Source organism: Clupea harengus, chromosome 23, assembly GCF_900700415.2.
Source record: "Clupea harengus chromosome 23, Ch_v2.0.2, whole genome shotgun sequence".
NCBI lineage: Eukaryota > Metazoa > Chordata > Actinopteri > Clupeiformes > Clupeidae > Clupea > Clupea harengus.
In genome coordinates this window covers 12,399,410-12,418,358 of record NC_045174.1, presented here as the reverse complement: position 1 = coordinate 12,418,358, position 18,949 = coordinate 12,399,410, and the positions used below count along the sequence as shown (strand labels likewise).

Below are 18,949 nucleotides of genomic sequence, written 5' to 3'. Positions count from 1 at the left end.
ATTGATTGTGGTGTCCTGTGTGCTTAGTTTACTCTTGGTCATCTCTATGTCAGTCACTACATTTGCCTTCTTCAGGTGAGAGTCTATATGCATACAGCCGTTCACAATGTACCATACTTGCTCCCATTACATCACTTAGTGATTGTAGTTGCATTGAACACACACATACACACACACACACAAACACACGTATAGACAGACACACACTCACTCCCAAACACACACACACACACACATACTCCCAAGCACACACACACCCACATACACACACACACATGCACTTCCAAACACACACACACACATACTCCCAAACACACACATACACACAAACACACACAGAGCTTTATTTCTTCAAATACTGTGGTTGCATCTGAGTGTACTTCAGTGTATGCCTCTAAATCATAATTCTTGTCTCGCTTCATCTTTTGCAGAAAAACTAAAGGCAAGAAAAGCAAGAAGACAGACGCTGGTTTCACCTATCAAAACCCAGCAATGCAGGCCAAAAACCAATTTCCAACAAACCAGCTTCCCACAATTCCACGGGTAGACACCAACCAACACCGGGGGGGAAGTGGCATGGAGATGACCTCTGGCGGGGGCTATTCCAGGCCCAACCCCAATATGGACCGAGGGATGAACGGCTATCGGGGCAACACCCCAATGGAAAACAATGGCGGAGGCATCGGTGGTGTCCGCTCTCAGACCAACCAGGGCTTTGACAGAGGTGGAAACATGAGTGGCTACCGTGCCAACACGCCCACTAATGTGGACACTGGCGTTATGGGCATGGGTGGCTATCGTGCCCAGGGGAACCAGAATCGCTCCAACGAATGGGTAAGAATTAAGTAGACTAGCAGAGAGGGTTTTTATGGGCATTCTGAAAGTGCCAATTAGTTTTCAAATGAGCAGTTTTTTCTTGAGGACTTTTCATATTATACTGATATTATTTATATATATATATATATATATATAAATATATAACAGAAAAAAATACCATATTCATAACAGTATATTGATAGGATTTACATATATTTCATGCATTCATTTATTTATCTTTTTCAGGGGAGTCCGTCTCAAAGAAACCCACCCTACGAAGAACCAAAGAGCTTCAACGGCTCAAACTTTGGCATGCCTCGTGCGAACCAAATCGTCCAGCCCCAAGACAATCCCTACAACCCGTATGCTGATCGCAGGGGACGATTCTAGAGCCAGGATAGAGAGAGAGAGAGAGAGAGAGAGAGAGAGAGAGAGAGAGAGAGAACAAATTTGCACTCTTTACTGTTTGTTCATTATAAAATAACAATAGAATTTATTTCTTCTCCTTAGCTCTTAATATTTATTATTCACTCAAATTTAATTTAATTGCATGGAACAGAAAATGTCACCCGCCATTGGGGTGTTGTTTCAAACTATTTTGTAATTTTTAACTTTTCTGAATACAAAGATTATTTTTTCTCTTTATGATAACCGCCACTGCACACAGGCGGTCACTTAGTGTTTGTCGAAATCATCTCCTTCTACCTTTTTTCACAATTTTTTAGTCAGTGATATTATATACTTAATGAAATTTTGTAGGCTCATACATAATAGCATGTCACTAATTACCCGCTGCTTGCGCCTATATTTAGACATATTATTATTATAGTGTATACCCCTTTCCTGTTATAAATGTTGATGCTTGTAGGCCTAAAATGTAGTCTTTACATGTGTACTGTAGAATTTATATGGATTTATATGGATATATGGATTTATATGTACATTTTCTACATTCAAATTTTTTTAAACTTTGTAAATAATTGCTAAGTACAATTTTACAATGAAGCTCATTTTGTTCCTCATGTAAACATGTTAATTTCACAAAATTCTCATGTTTAGCATGAGATTATATAATGGAAAAAATGCCACCCTCATCCTCATATTCACTAGATAGGTGGCAAAACCTCAGAACATAACTCACAAATACTGCTTCGCACCCTATCCGTGTATACCTACCACATCCACAAACTAGCTCCTTTAATTTTATGTAAGATGCACAACAAAATTTTAAGTCTATTGTTGCCAGCAACGTAATCATTCAAGATAACAGTCTTTTTTTAAATGGAAACTAGCATGTTATTTCACTTTCACAATTCTTGGTCATTCTCTCACTTCATTCGGTGGTCATATTAGGCACTGCTACACGGCACGTCTATTTTACACCTCTATCTATTGTCTGACATAATGTCTTTTATTGCATGCAACTGTTTAAGAATTATGAATTATGAATTAAAGCTTTTGTAAATGACCTTGGCGGTGTGTGTGTTGCCTTCTTACAGATAACTACACTGCATTCATTAAAATGCAAATATATCATACATGTGACAATCTATTATTTTACATTACATTAAGTCATTTAGCAGACGCTTTTATCTAGGGATGCACCGATACCACTTTTTTACAAACCGATACGAGTACGAGTATTTTTATTCGTGTACTTGCCGATACCGAGTAGCCTACCGATACCGATACTTCTTAGATTTGGTCTCCATGAAAGTGCAATTAATTTGGAGGCAGATTTTATTTTATCCTCTGCAGATTATGTCAAGCCTATAGTACAAAATTAACAGAAGGCTATCCCAAGCCAAAAATAAACAGAGCTTTCTGGTTTTAACACACAAAAAAGCCTTCAAACAGACAATATCATCACATGAGACAAAATGCAAATATAACCAGATAAAGGCAATTCAATTTGCTGCATAGTTAACAACACAGTCTGCTTAACAAAAAGTGAACAGAACTATTACTAGATTAGCACAAGAGCACATTTCAGTTACAAAAGGATCAGAAGAATCTCCTGCTCAAGTACACAAACAATCACTTAACCTATGTGGCACAGTCTTTCTCTCTACCTCTCTCTCTGTGTGTGCGTGCGCGTTTTTTTCTTTTGCAAGACGTCAGTTAAGATTGGTTGCTTTGGTCTTGCGCCACTAGCATCAGTGAACGCTGTGTACTAAGCACTATGGTGTGTCTTCAGATGTTTAATCAAATTGCTTGTGTTAAACAAAGTACTTTCCTTTCCGCCCCTCCACACCGTAGCAGTGCAGATCTTACACTGTGCCTTACTCCTGTCGTCGTCATTTATCTTAAAATGAGCCCAAATCGCCGTTAAGGCAGCTCAACGGAATTGCTAATCGCTAACGAGATGCTAGCAGCTAAATTTAGCGAAACCTGTATACTGAAATACTTTGACACTATGACAAACTTTCCTAACACAGTCAAACATCAAGCAAATGCAACACAAGAAGGCAAATAAGCTACTTACTAGTCTGGCAGAGAGTGGTAGGACAGGTAGGACAATAAATCACATTTTGTGTCAGCATAGCCCGGCCAGTTTGATGCAGTGAAATACTGATGAGTGGTATCGGTGCTTGGTATCGGCAATTCAAAACGAGTACGAGTACGAGTATTTTAACGAAGTATCGGCACCGATACCGATACTGGTATCGGTATCGGTGCATCCCTACTTTTATCCAAAGCGACTTACATATGTGCGACTTACAATGTATACACATTTTACATTTACACTGATGGCACATCAGGAGCAATTAGGGGTTCAGTGTCTTGCTCAAGGACGCTTCGACAGGGAATCGAACTAGCAACCTTCTGATTACTAAACGACTTATTTACCTCCTGTACCACTGTCGCCCCCATTTTACATTGTATTACAGTAATACAAACTGATTGATACAAAGATAATTAATGATTACATGTGAACGACAAACACAAATGCATATCATATCATACTCCACACTACACAGAGTGGTAGCTCAGTAGATTTCACCATATCAAAGTTAGCAAACACTACAATGACGATTCTTCCATCACAAGGTAGGCTGATTTAAGTGATTCCCCGATCACTGTACTTGCGTTATTGATCCTTATTTAACCTTATTTAACCTCATACTCTTATGTAATCAAGAGAAAAACTCATTGAGATGAAACACCTCTATTGCATGTAGTTGACATCTGATTTAGCTGAGTCAGCAGCAGTGTATACGCTGCACAGTGCAACACTGACACAACGCGGATACAGTGCTTCTCCGTTAAAAACTGTAGGCCTACACGTCAATAACATAAATCCATACAAAGTGAACACAAAGCCTTACATAGAATGAATCTACTTCAAATTCATGTACTTCCTTATATCATTATTTATTTGAATATGGAATATTAGTGTCGATTTGTTTTTGATTGTTAGAAATTGTAACCTTTCATTGTAAATCAGTGTGTAGTGGCCATTTATAACACAAAACACTTGATGGCGCTGGATCAGTTCTTCATAATCGATAGTCTGACTACCCAGCAGTAAAATACCACATTTGTGACAAAAAGTAAACGTACTACTTAGTGTCATTTATGTAACATTAGGATTATTATTTCATATGAATATTAGTACAAATAACAGTACAAACTCTACTGAACTGACAGAGGAAGGATTGCCCAAACTCCCACAGAAAGCACTACAAGGAGATTCAGTGCTGATGTTTACAACAGCAAAAAGTTAATCTTAGATGAAGGTCACGTTAAAGGGAAAACCATAAAACGTTGCATTCTGGAAACTGCTCCTCGACTCCGCCAGGACCTAGTTCTCGTCAGTTTAGGTGATATAACTCTATCCCCAAAAGAGTCTGACCACACACTCTCCATTAGATAGCAGAGGAGTGTTCATAGGAATCAAGTGTCTCCACAGTATGAGCCTGTCAGGCCACAGCATCCCTAATTAGGTGGATGTTATTGATAACATTGCACATCTTAACATCAATTATTATCGATTTGAAAGACGGATGAATCCCAAGATGGGCCTTGTCGGGCTACCTGTTCTCATGATTTTAATCTTTTGTCAGAACCCTCTACTTACTAAAGGTATGTATTCACAGATGTGGGACGTTCTAGGGTAACATCATTCTGTAAATGTACTAATGCATAATGCAGGTTTCTACCGTATTTATAGTTTTTAGTGTCTCTCAGAACCCTTTTGGGTGTTTGAAATATGATGGGCTTTCTTGTATTTCATTATAAATGTAACCTGACAAAACTGGACATATTAGTGCATGTAAGTGTCTGAAATCCTTTTACAGACAGCCATTAGCTTATGGTCTGTAACTTCTAATGGACAATTGAGTTATAGTATTTTTATGGATGTTGAAATTAATTATTAGAAATAAATGAGTGTTGATTGTTTTCACATTTGTATTGTTTTCACATAGACAATATGTGACTTTTGAGTGATGCAAAAAAAATGTTTAAGTTCAGGTCACTCAATTAAATTAATTTGTGTCAATAAGCAGTTGAACGGAATCCCTTTCACTATGCTCCTTTCAATTACCGGTATTAGTTTGCCTCTTTCATCACCTGAGGAAATGATGATCTTTGTGCCACTTATTGAACACTGGAATGGTTTTTGTTTTCATTTGGGTCCAATCTCTCAAACTTAAACTAATGTACAGCTATAAGATGTACCAGTACCACACTGCTTCAATTACAGTTAGTTCTCTTTCAGTTTCGCATTGCTGGCACATAGATCGTTTGCTGCACAAATCTTACACCCACTTCAAGTTATGTGTGGCTACACGTATTTTTCTTTCCTCTCCTATGCTTATGAAACCCTATAGAGACTACACATGTGTGAAACTAGTCATGAGATCAATCGCATGTATGAAAAGATAAAAGGCCTTTAATAGGCAAAATCACATGAGAAAGGGTTCAAATGCCTGCCACTGCAAGCCACACAGTAGCAAAAGGCATCATAAACATGGTTACTGATTCATCTTTGCTATTTCTCCCTGCATAGGAGTCATCTGTAAAAATATCTAATAAACTTGACATGTTTGAACCAGTTAGAATCGCAAGCAGTAACAGAAAAAGTCACATCTCATTGAGTTGGTATTCTCTACTAGTGAAGGTTATAGAGAACATTAACATAGAATGAGTGCTGTTTTTCCCTAAAGAGATCTGAGAGTCAGAAAGCCTAATTTAGAGGACTAGAGACATAAGGGGTTATATCTTCATTCCTGGTTTTGGAAATCTGATCTTCAAATGGGTTAGGTGCATAATGTCATACAGCTGTTTGTCCAAACATGTACTAGCCATGTTCTTTAATATAATTTATAATAGGAGGTATACAGGGATGTCTAATTCAGTCAGTGCAAAGCATCGCAGATCTATGGCCAGCACCCTTACCAAAGCAAGTAACCTGACCTCATAAAGATCCCTCTATTTAACAGCACCAACTTATGAACCTTTTTTTCTCTCGCATTCACCTACTTATTTATTGGAGGTGGGGTCATAATGCTTCTGTGTCTCCCACAGCCTTGACTGACTGCTTCGTCTGATCTGTCTGTTTCTGTAGGCCAGTGTGCCACGTCCCAGTTCCAGTGTGCCAACGCTCAGTGCATAGACCAGGACTGGAGGTGTGATGGGACCAAAGACTGCACCGACGACTCGGATGAGCTCAACTGCCGTGAGTTACACACCTTTCCTGCTCGGGAGCTTCACTAATCACTGTCGTATTCCCTAAACCATCTGACAACACCCTAACTTAAATTTAAATTAGCTTTCGGAAGTTGTGGCTCTGATAAAACAGTGGGCTCAGCTACTCAGTTCAGTTATTGTGGAACAACAGATGATATGGTTAGTTCTTTGGTGGGATGGGGTGGGTAGTTGAAGCTACTGGTTCTATCAGGTGACTTTCATCTTTGCAGCAAGTCAAGTGTTTTATGACAATACATTTGTAAACGAATAAGTGAAGTCTTTTAAGTTTTGTGCTGTACAGAAAGTCCTTCAGCCTTGGTGTGCCAGTCTGTTAAAGGTTTGAGCCCCGGAGGGTAGTCTAGCGGTCAACACTGACTGTGTGTGTATATGTGCGTGCGTGTGCGTGTGTGTGTGTTTGTGTGTGTGTGTGTGTGTGTGTGTGTGTGTGTCTATGTTTGCAGCTGCGGCCTCATGTGGCTCTCAGCAGTTCCAGTGTGTGACGGGAGGTGAATGCATCTCACTTGCGTTTGTGTGCGATGGAGAGAACGACTGCACAGACGGCTCAGATGAACAGAGGGCCTGCAGTGAGTTGGGTGGATGAGGGTTGGCCCATGCACACACACACACACACACACACACACACACACACACACACACAGTATTTCAGAATCAGAATAGTTTTTATTGCCAAGTAGGTTTACACTTACCTGGAATTTGTTCTGGTGTGTAGGTGCATTCAGTAAACATAAAAACATACAAACACAATAAGTACTATATAGTGTCTGTTAACACTACACTTAACCCCTAACCCATGATGTGTATTTGATACCCAATATTTGAAATCAAAGGAAGAAGCTTACCAGTGGTGGAACATGTGACCTTGCAGACACAACTGAAATGTTGCATAGTCCTCAAACATCTTAGATTTGCGTATTTTGACAGTAGAAAACCCCCCAGCACTGTTACCTATTTTAGGTGAGTCAGGAAGTACAGATAGTGATGTGGATTCCCTCTCTCTCCCCTTTAGATGGTCAGACGTGTGGACCACACCAGTTCACCTGTCAGGAGGGGCAGTGTGTCCCCCAGCAGTACAGGTGTGACCATGTCAAGGACTGCGTGGACAACTCTGACGAGAACAACTGCAGTAAGTTGCCATTTCAGTTCATCTACTCATTTAGTTGATATTCAAAGGCTACATGAAAACCTCCATGTTTTCATGTAGCCTTGGTGAACAAGTCTTAACTGTTGATTACACACACACAAAACACAAAACACACACACACTTAGACAGGTCACAAGTCAAAAGTGCAAATTGTTCAGCATTATTGTAAAAAGTATTGGCAATGTCACAACCAGGAGAGAAAGTACATAATGTCAGTCTGAGTTGTAGAACGATTTTGTTCTGTATGGGACAAATATTCAACTTTTGTTCTCATTAAAGTTAGTGCATGCATGCAGTGTTTCCTTGTTGTATGTGATGGAATGTAAATTTGCATCATTAAGTAATATAAGTCATATCCTTATTATAGTGATTGTGAGTTTTTTTTAACAAGACCATGAAAATGTTGGACTTTGAACTCATCAAAGAATTGCTATTTTTCTTTCTTACATCTTAGTCATGCCACCATTACGGATTCCATTCACGTTTTATATGAGCTTTAGAAAATGGCATCCTTTGCGCTAAATTCGACTAGCATTATTGTTAAAATAAAAGCAAAAAAATAAATTCTCTCTCTAAAACACCCTTTGGTTTCAAACAGATTATCCGAGCTGTCCAGAGAAAACGTGTGTCAATGAGGCCTGTTACAACAACACACAACACTGCAACGGAGTACTGGACTGCAGAGACGGATCAGATGAATACAACTGCAGTAGGTTATCAATTCAAATTTAAAATTCTAATATGAAGGAGACAACCAAATTGACTGCCTTTACTATTTCTATCATATCTTCCTCAGCAACGGAGCACTGTCTACTCCATCAGTATCAGTGCGCCAACGGCTACTGCATCCCCATGTCGTTCGTGTGTGACCACTGGGACGACTGTGGTGACAAAAGTGATGAAGAGGGTTGCGGTGAGTGGATCATTACACTAAATCTATGAAGTTGAATAGGCAAAATAAAACATATAGATAGAGAGAACATAAATCTTAAGGTTAATAGGGTTTAGGCATACCCTGAATGTCTAAAGATCGTGCTAATTAAAAAAATATTTAAAATACAGTCTATCAGAGTTGCAGTGGGTCACAATTCACCTGCACCAGCGGTCGCTGCATCCCGCAGGACTGGGTTTGCGACGCCTTCAATGACTGCGGAGACTATAGCGATGAGAAGGGATGTGGTGAGGATCTGTTTCACCATGCTACTGATATTTTCATTCTAAAATGACAACATAACTTGAGGTGACACACGCTGTTATTGATAAGTTCCAACATAATTGTGTTAACTATGTATATAGTTTACCTCAGCAGATAATTGGGCATGGCTTGGCTTTGCAAGGCTAGTTTGCCCTTTTGCACTTTTTTTACTGGAGCTTTACTGAGGTTTCATGCATATAACTCGTGATACATGTGTGTGTGTTATTCCCGTTCTGAACTCTGACTCTCAGACGGTAACATAAGAGAGTGTTACCCCGGCGAGTGGCCGTGCCCGGGTTCCTCTGCCTGTGTGGCCAACAACAAAGTGTGTGACGGTCGCCCTGACTGCCCAGGAGGCACGGATGAGTCCAACACCACTGCCCAGCTAACCTGTGGTGAGTTGCAAATACTCTCCCCTCGCATGTAGCTAAAAAACTGAGGGCTGATAAAGAAAGCTCGACCATATATTGTCTAAATCTAAAAAATCTGATCTACCTGGCCAGTTCCAGGGCCCTTGTCCAGTGCTGGACACCGGGCCCTGGATCCCCGGAATCTTTTAGGATCCCCCATCCTGGTTATGTTCCTGTTCCCCACCCACTCACACAGTCACATGCATCCTCTGTCCTAACCAGCACAGATGATTTGTCAGAGTATATGGGTCAACGTATGTATTGCATTAACAGTAAGTAGTACATTATGGGCTGCTACAGGGTGTCTTAAAAAACTCATGGAACACTGAGGAGGTCATTGCATTCTTTTATAGAAATGTAATTGAGTGCAATTCTGTTGTAACCTTCACAGCGACTATGAGTCACATTTTATGATACAGTAGTGAATATAAAGATAGTTTTTTATTGTTTTCTGTCACGTTTTGGTGCCAGTAAAGATGGCCTTCGTTGGGATTTTAGCCATTGTTGTCTTGGAGCTGTCTCTAGACCTGTTTGCCTTCTGTTTAGGTTTCCCTATTCTTGACTGCTGTTGCCTGATGTTTGTGTGTAACTCTATCATCAACATGCATAACACAAACAATATTTCTCCAATTAACTGACTTGTGTTTTTTATCCATTGTTATACTTAAAAATGTTAAACTTGCGTTTCTGTAGGTCTTCAGCAGTGTTCTGCTCTCAGCTGTGAGTACCGTTGCCATGCCACCCCACAGGGCGGTAGCTGCTACTGCCCTGATGGCTATACCGTTGCCAATGACAGCCGCTCGTGTATTGGTGAGTGCCGGAGAGAAAGTATTCCATATTCTCCCATTCAGTTTGACCACATTCATGAAATTATAAAATTTGAAGCTTTGAAGGAAATTTAATGAAGGTATTTCACATGGTTAAGGAATTTTAGGTTAAGTCTCTGAGAACGAGGTTCTCTAAGAGAGGAAGGCTGATGCATCTGAATTGCAGAAAAAATGGCAACAGTTGACTTTAGACTCTGACAGAGACTCCAACTGTCCCTTGAGATTTGTGTGAATGAATGGGGCCATTTGATGGACTCCTTTGTCTGACCAATCTTTGCAAATAACTCTTCAACGTACTTCATCGTACTTCACCGTGTCCCCTGATGTTGGTTAGATAAGCCAGACAATCTGACAGTCACCCTGCTGATTTAGGCACAGCACATAACAGCAATGATCATTCCAGCTGTCGTCTTGCTCTAGATTACAATGACTGCAACATCTGGGGAATCTGTGACCATTTCTGCGAGGACCGTCCTGGGTCGCACCACTGCAGCTGTGCCGATGGATACTTCCTGGAGCAGGGTCACCTTTGCAAGGCCAACGTGTCAGGTATGCGCCACACTCACAGACAGGTGAAGCACTACAGCTTAGTTTACCTTGGATGGGAAGGATGTGTATGTCATTTTTACCTGGGTTCAGCCTATGTGTGTAAGTGGAATTATTCATTATTTGAAGGAGTTAGTTTCTCATAGTAACATAATCAATTACTAGAAAACATTGCAATTGCTGACATGGAACGTGTTTCATGAGCCCTTTTTTCGTAGTATGCGTTGTTTTAGATAAAATTGCTTCCTAGTAATTCTGCAGTAATTTTCACTTTGCTATAGGGGGGCTTCCTAAGCTAATCTTCACAGACGGCCGTGATGTCAGAATGGCGGATGTTCATGGGCGGTTCATCAGAACTCTGGTCCAATCACCAGGCAAAGGTTATGCTGTGGGCGTGGCCTATCACTGGCACAGTCAGCGTGTCTTTTGGTCTGACACAAACGTTCAGAAGGTTAGTATTATTATTACTAATTTACTGATTTATTATTTTTATTAGAACTTTACGTAGGGAACTACTGACTAAGCAGCCTCTGTTTTTTCCCATAATGCCCATAATAAGTTTGGTGATGAAAAGGAGGAAACGGCACACACACACAAACACAGACATTTTATGAAGTCATGTCTCTCCCTCTCCTAAGGTCTTCTCTATACATTTTGATGGAAGTGACCAGCAGGAGGTTCTGACTGAGGTAGTGCACAGTGTCCAGAACATCGCCGTGGACTGGATCAACTTCAAGCTCTACCTGCTAGAGGCGCGGGTGGAGCGGATCGACGTGTGCAACTTCGACGGCAGCGACCGCGTCACCCTGGTGGCCGAAAACCTGGAGAACCCGCATGGCCTGGCCTTGGACCCCACTGTTGGGTGAGCGTGGCATGACAGCCTAAAGGCCTGGACCCTCTAGAGCAGGTTTCATGTGGTCTTAATGCACAGTAACACAGGATCTGGTGTGGGCCTGGGGATCTGGTCAGAAACCGCAGACCCATTTATGGGCAGGTTTCACTTTAACTAGAACTCGAGACCAAAGACACAGTAACGTGAATGAAAAACAGCCCGGAATAAATACATGACTAATTGGTCACATGACTCACTGACGAGCAGGTGAAACTGAAAATGGCGGGAAAACAAACAAGGGCAGGAAGTAAACACATGCAGGCACACCAGGCAAAGAGTCTTTTTTTGCGGCCTCTAGAGGCCAAACAATGTCCCAACTCATGACAAATGCACAGCAACACAAACCTTTGGAAGCCTGGTTGGCAGAGGCACTGACCTAGGCAGGTCTGATATCTACCAAACAGTACAGTACCATTAACACAGTAACACAACATGTTGAAAGCCTGGTAGCCTGACTCAAGTAGCAGTGGGCTTTGGGCCATCTCAGAGTCACCCAACTGACAGTAGCATCACATTCTACCAGATCCCTTTCCTGCCTGGCAGCCGCTGTCATGGTCATGGAATCGATTGTTGCCGTGTTGTGTTGATTTGAAGCATGTGCACCTTTTATGACTTTTCCCTGATGATTCAGTTGTAGCTGTTTATGCACATGGTTTTTTGTTTTAGTTTTTGCTCCCGTTTCATTTTTTCAGTGTCAGTTTTCAGTTCTCAGTCTCTCTCAGATTGTTTCAGTCTTCACTAAATTAATGTACTTCTGATATACTCTGATTTACCCTGATTAGGTTTACTGTGCAAAGTCCAGTGTCCACTGATGCAGAATTATTTGATATAAAATGCATATAAAGATGGTCATGATGGCTTCATACTAGATTGTATACAGAATATCTTCATCGTATAATCATGCAGCGGAACTAATATGAACTTTCCTCCGTCCTCTCACCAGGTACATGTTCTTCACAGACACCATGGGCTACGGCAACACAGACATGAAACTGGAGCGTGCATTCATGGACGGCAGCAACCGCTTTGAGCTGGTGAAGACCAGGGTCGGCAACCCGTCTGGCATTACCCTAGACCTGGTCACCAAGAGGGTGTACTGGACAGACGAGCATTTCAACATGGTGCAGACGGTCACCTACAGTGGGCTGGACAGGTAGGGACCAACCGAGAGAGTGTTTGTCAGGGGGAAACGTTGGAAATGTTTTCGTGATTATGCTGTCCTGTATATGTACGGTATATCGGTAATAAGTAATAAATCTTTCTATTCTACATTTTGGTTAAAGATGTAGTTCCTGATGAGAAAACAGATACTCTGGCCACATTGTTTTTCAATCTACAGCCAGAACACATTCTCACACATGAGCACATTAGACACTTGCAGTTATGTGAAGAGCATGTAGTTTGAGTGATGCTGAACCCTCATTGGTCATAATGTCGTAATGTTTTAATGCATAATAATGCCATCACTCCCTCCCCAGGAAAATTGTGCTGAATGGAGGTTTTCAGGTCCCTCAACCCTTTGGCCTCTCTGTCTTCGAGAACCACGCCTTCTTCACCGACTGGACCAAGATGGGCGTGGTCCGCACCAATCGCTTTAATGGCAGTGACCCGGTGCTTCTGTTCCGGACGGCAGACAGACCTGGACACATTGTGGCCTCTCACTCTACCTTGCAACCTGTGGGTGAGTGATTTCAACAGCTTCCCAAGAACTCATAGTGTAAAAACCATACCACTGAATTGGTCAGATACCGGTACTGTTCTCTTGGGATGTCAGATTTACAGTTTAAACACATTTTGAACAGTTTTTGGACATTATGTATTAGTTCATGTGCCTTGGGATCATAATCATATTCTGTGGTCTGCGCTCTTGATACTGAGACAATACATTTTAAATTATAACAAAGCATAAGAACCATCAAACACCCTCTTCTTGTTGTCGCCACAGTTCAGAACCCCTGCGGCCGGCACAATGGCGGCTGCCAGCAGATCTGTGTGCTGAGCCACCGCACCGACAATGATGGCCTGGGCTACCGCTGCAAGTGTCGCCTGGGTTACGACCTTCAGCCTGACCTCCGCACCTGTTTCAGTGAGAGACTGAGCCTTTTTTCACAAACATTTGGTCTGCATAGGGAGGAAAGAGGCATTGCAATATATGTGATAAACAGAAAGGTGTGAAATGTGTTTTTTTGCCTGTAGCCAACATTTATGAGACTGACATGGAAGCCAGGGGTTACACTGTAATGGTGCCTAATTTAAGTACATGAATTACAAAGCACCTTTGGGCTGTGCTTAAGTTGCAATGTGATTGTAATCTTAAAATCTTTCTGCATATCGATCTCTCGCCAAGTCTATTTCTCTTTCCTTCCATTTCTTCCCCCTGTAAAAAAAGAAAACGTTTCCGTTCTCTGTTCTTTTAGTTTAAATTATTTTTATTTTCCACAGAGGTGCGTGACTTCCTGTTGGTGGCGAACCAGTATGCGGTGCGGGGGATCCCCCTGAACGTGTCCCAGCAGGAGGACGTCATCCTCCCCCTGACGGGCCTCGCGGTCACCTTTAGCGCCTCGGCCGTGGAGTATGATGCCAGCGAGGAGACTGTGTTCTACAACGACCGCAGCAGGAACCTCATATACAAGGGCGCTGTCAACGGAACACGTGAGTCATCCCATATTGACCGGGGGAGTACATTACAGTACATTGATCAGATTCCCAGCGTCAGATTAATATAAAATACGTATGCTGTATGTATTGTGTACTGTGTATTGATTCATATAGCCATATACCAAGCACTTTGCACTTCGGTAGAGTAATAAATTCTTCTTCTGAGTTCAGTTGATGCTTGAAAGCCAAATGATGATCAAAGGGTGAGGTGGTTTATAATGTATTTATATGGTTTAACATGTTCAGTGCTCGGCAGCAGATCACTGCTATTTGCTCTATACTCTTCCCTTGCAGCCCGTTATCAGATTATTTATTTGTGTTTGCTTTCAATTCCTCTCATCATTTCTCAACACAGACCAGCAGGTTCTGACAGGGTACCGTGTGGGCAAGGTAGAGTCTATGGCCTACGACTGGACCTCTAAGGTTCTGTTCTGGACCTCCAGCAGCTACCGGGTCGTATCAGCCTACAAAGTGACAGATGGGTCCAGAAGGGACATCGTGGAGGACCTGAAGAACCCCCGCGGGATTGCGGTTCACCCCAGCGCAGGGTGAGCAGTGAAGAGAAAAACGTTAAACAAAAAACACATTTAAGGGTACCGTTATACATTGCATGTACACATACTGTAGGTACACATGCTGAGGCCTGTTCCTGTAGCTGGTAGAGCAGGGTGCTAAGGACATAAAGGTTATGGGTTCGAGACCCACATGGCACACTTATTGTTAATAATGTCAGTGTCACTCAATTGTCGGCCCAGTAAACTAGCTGAAAACAAACCTAGCATGTGTCGTTGTCGTACCTTGGTATAATACATTTTGTAGCGTTGTAGCACTTTTTATGTTGTGAATGTGTATTCATTCACTACTCAGCTACCTGTTCTGGTCGGACTGGTACCGGCCTGCAGTGATCACCAGAGCCTACACGGACGGCAGCAACGCCATACCCCTCATCAACACTACCCTGGGCTGGCCCAATGGACTCGCCATCGACTTCATGTATGGGCTTTTAATGTGTGGGGAGATGTTCCGGTTTGCATGCAGTGATCCATGTGACTGCTGTTTTACTTTAGAACATGTAGGAGGTTTTTGTCTTGTGTGACATGAACTATAGATAACTGAGATAATAAATGTGATGGTGTTGGTGGTGGTGGTGGTGATGGTGATGGTGATGACGATTACAATGACGGCAATGATGATGATTATGTTTATGATGATAAAAAAGATATTGATGATGGTACTCATGGTAACTCAGGTGAGGTGAGTGTGTGAGTGAGTCCTTTACACTGACCCCTCATGCTGTGATTGGTGTGTTGCAGGATGAACCGACTCTACTGGGTGGACGCTCTGCTGGACCGCATTGAGTTTGTGGGCATGGACGGCTCTGACCGCCAAGCCTTCTCCAACATTGGCCAGATCACACAACCTTTTTCCCTCACATTACACGCCGGTGAGTGGCACAGTTACACAGGCGTAACATTCACAGATGTTCCTACTCATGCTCAGTATCAGTCACTGTGATGCTCAGTCTAAGCACCAGGTGTTTGCCAGTATATCTTATCCTCGCTCTCCTTTCTATTGCATTACATAATTACATAACTAGCAGCCTTAGTAAAGAGCTTCATTTGTTGTGTTTTTAGTAGTCATGGAGTTGTTGAAGCCAAATTAATTGAAGTCTTTATCTCTCTCTCCCTTTTCCTGATTCTATCTCTCCCTCTCCCCCTGTGCCTTTGTCTCGTTCTCTTTCTATCTGTCTTTAGACCATTTGTTCGTGTCGGACTGGCGGACTGAATCTGTATATCGGATGCGGAAGAGAGACGGCGGAGACAACATCGTCCTCCGCAAGGGAATCTTGGGAGTCATGAATGTGAAGGCCTACTCTGCTGACCTGCAGGGCTGTGAGTCTGAGGGAGGGTGGGGGAGTGGATTTGGATTGATTCATTTATACATGCATTCATTCTCTCTCAATCAAGTCACCTGTTTCACATCGGTTCATCACATGTGTGTACATATGCTTATGTTTCCAATAGTATCTTCTATATGTATCTGTGTATGGCTCTCCTATTAACACGCACATATCTTCTGCATTTGTACTGCATTTGTGTGTGTGTGTGCGTATGTGTGTGTGTTCATGTGTATGCCTCTGTGTGTGTGTCTGTTTGTGTGTGTGTGTGTGTGTGTGTGTGTGTGTGTGTGTCTGTTTGTGTGTGTGTGTGTGTGTGTGTGTGTGTGTGTGTGTATACTCACCAGTGATCAGCAGCCCTTGCAACATGCTCCCCAATGGCCGCTGCAGCCACTTCTGTTTCCCAATGCCGACTTCGAGTCGCGTTTGCGGCTGTCCCTTCGGCATGAAACTGCAGGCCAACCAGCGCGACTGTGTCAAGGATGACTCCGTCACGCCGCCGGACATCACCTGTGGCGACTACGCCTTCCCCTGTGATGGTGGACGCTGCGTCTCCAACTCGTTCCGCTGCGACGGCTACAAAGACTGCATGGACAACACCGATGAGGCCAACTGCACCGATACTGGTATGTGTGTGTGTGTGTGTGTATCTGTGTGTGTGTGTGTGTATGTGTGTGTGTGTGTGTGTGTGTGTGTGTGTGTGTGTGTGTGTATATCATTGTAAGCTGTAATGAAAAATATGTAAGCATATAAGATGTCTTTAATGGTTTATTTATCTGGTTGTTTATTCATGTTTTGCCACTTTTATTATTACCTTAATGCACCTGGTCATGTGCCACTTCTTTCATGTTTATTATGTCTGTAATGATAGGATTTTAAGTCTGTTTTCTAAAGCCAAAAACAGTAATTATTCTCTCTCTCTCTCTCTCTCTCTCTCTCTTTCCGTCTCTCTGTTCCCTCGCTTACCAGGTGTGACCTGTTCTCCCAGGGCCTTCACCTGTGGTAACAAACACTGCATCCCTCAGTCATGGCGCTGTGACGGTCAGGACGACTGCGGTGATGGCACTGACGAGGAGAACTGCCCGACCCGAGGGCCCACCACCTGCAGCGCCCAGCAGTTCGCCTGCACTAACGGCAAATGCATCCCCAAGACATGGGTGTGCGACATGGACAACGATTGCGGAGATGGCTCAGACGAGAGGCAGTGCAGTGAGTGGGGGATGGAGAGGGCTGAATTGTGTGTGTGTGTGTGTGTGTGTGTGTGTGTGTGCGTGCGTGTGTGTGCGTGCGTGTGTGTGTGTGTTTGTGTGTGTGTGCGTGCGTGTCAGGGGAAGTGCAGTAAGTGAGAGATAGAGAGGGTCAAGGATTTAGACAGAGGGTTAAGAGGGTGTGTGTGTGTGTGTGTGTGTGTGTGTGTGTGTGTGTGTGTGTGTGTGTGTGTGTGTGTGTGTGTGTGTGTGTGTGTGTGTGTGTGTGTGTGTGTGTGTGTGTGTGAAAGAGAGTGGGAGTGAGTGGGACAGGTGAGTGAGTACATGCTCTAGTTCTTCATATCTGCAGCTCCCCATGTTCCTTCCTATCTGCACGTCCTCCACAGGGAAGAGCTCTATCAGCCCTGACACTGTCTCATGCCTCATGTCACTTCTCTCTTTGGCATCACTTTCCCTCCCTCTGTGTCTCTTATCATTCCATGCCTCTGTCTCGCACTCCCTGCCTCGCTATCTGTCTCACTCCCTCTTTCTGTCTCCTCTATACCCCCTGTCTTGTTACTTTTATCTCTCCGCCTCTGCTTTAACTCCCTCTCTCCCTGCCTGTCGTTCTTTCCATCTCTCTATCTTCCTATTTTCTACTTTCCAACCTCTATCAATTAGTTCTCTTTGTTTCTGTACGCCTCCCTAACACCTCTCTCCTCTCCTCCCCTCACCTCTTCTCTCCCTCCCTCTCTCTATCTTCCTTTTTCCTCCTCTCCAACCTCTATCAATTAGTTCTCTTTGTTTCCGTATCCCCTCCCTAACACCTCTCTTTTCTCCATTCTCCCCCCTTGTCAGACGGCACCATCTCCACCTGTAGCCCAGGCCTCTTCCTGTGCCCTGACCACCGCTGCATCTCCAACGCATACGTGTGTGATGGTGACCAGGACTGCATGGATGGTTCCGACGAGAAGGACTGTGGTGAGTTATCTTTGGATGACCTTGGTTTGACCTCAAAGGGTCAAAGGTCAGGTTTAAAGCATAGGGGTTATGGAAGTCTATTAACCTTTTTGTGTGTGTGGGTGTTCCTTATACTTTAAACATTATGTATGACAGTGACAAAAGGTCTTCATATTTCTTCATGAATAATGTTTCTCATCTTTTTAGTAATTACAAGTACACTGATGGACTGAGTTTTGTTTAGTTCTTTTAAAAAAAGGTCTAGATTATTATGGTTATTCGTCAAGGACCATGTGCAAAGACATTGATCTTGTGTGGAAAAAGCTGTTTTGTGCTAGATTCAGCTGGTAGTTCATTTCATTTGAATATCAGCAGTATATGACAGGTATGTGTGAAATACACAATACATGATACTACAGCATGTGGAAATTAATCGTTTGGCATATGACTTCCTGTCCTGCCAGAGTTCTCCTGCTCCTCCTACGAGTTTGCCTGTGCCAGCGGGGACCAGTGTATCAGCCAGACCTACCACTGCGACGGAGTGTTTGACTGCAGAGACCAATCAGACGAGAGGGGCTGCCGTGAGTAGGACCCGCACACACACCGCCACTGATTAACGTATACGATCTAGAACACTTCTAGAACTGATGTAAAAGTATGCTCTTTAGAAATTAGGCCCTAAATGACAGTAATGTGCTGATTATT

The 18,949-nt window shown here is 42.9% G+C and overlaps 1 protein-coding gene across 3 annotated transcripts in view; it reads left to right on the top strand.

Annotated features, from left to right (window-relative positions):
- The first annotated feature begins 4,608 nt into the window (after positions 1-4,608).
- lrp2b (low density lipoprotein receptor-related protein 2b) overlaps positions 4,609-18,949 on the top strand; it is a 54,603-nt gene continuing 40,262 nt past the window's right edge. For 2 of the 3 annotated variants that reach the window (XM_031560563.2, XM_031560564.2), the window contains exons 1-24: positions 4,609-4,902; positions 6,389-6,499; positions 6,972-7,094; positions 7,538-7,654; positions 8,271-8,381; positions 8,469-8,585; positions 8,735-8,851; positions 9,119-9,262; positions 9,971-10,087; positions 10,525-10,653; positions 10,932-11,101; positions 11,289-11,512; positions 12,486-12,695; positions 13,021-13,223; positions 13,488-13,628; positions 13,985-14,194; positions 14,556-14,748; positions 15,068-15,193; positions 15,514-15,644; positions 15,955-16,092; positions 16,445-16,723; positions 17,067-17,306; positions 18,143-18,265; positions 18,709-18,825. In XM_031560563.2, the coding sequence (XP_031416423.1) occupies positions 4,824-4,902; positions 6,389-6,499; positions 6,972-7,094; positions 7,538-7,654; positions 8,271-8,381; positions 8,469-8,585; positions 8,735-8,851; positions 9,119-9,262; positions 9,971-10,087; positions 10,525-10,653; positions 10,932-11,101; positions 11,289-11,512; positions 12,486-12,695; positions 13,021-13,223; positions 13,488-13,628; positions 13,985-14,194; positions 14,556-14,748; positions 15,068-15,193; positions 15,514-15,644; positions 15,955-16,092; positions 16,445-16,723; positions 17,067-17,306; positions 18,143-18,265; positions 18,709-18,825 (3,670 nt within the window). In that variant the 5' untranslated portion in view covers positions 4,609-4,823. The remainder of the gene's footprint in view (positions 4,903-6,388; positions 6,500-6,971; positions 7,095-7,537; positions 7,655-8,270; positions 8,382-8,468; positions 8,586-8,734; positions 8,852-9,118; positions 9,263-9,970; positions 10,088-10,524; positions 10,654-10,931; positions 11,102-11,288; positions 11,513-12,485; positions 12,696-13,020; positions 13,224-13,487; positions 13,629-13,984; positions 14,195-14,555; positions 14,749-15,067; positions 15,194-15,513; positions 15,645-15,954; positions 16,093-16,444; positions 16,724-17,066; positions 17,307-18,142; positions 18,266-18,708; positions 18,826-18,949) is intronic. The other variant, XM_031560565.2, reaches the window with a different exon arrangement.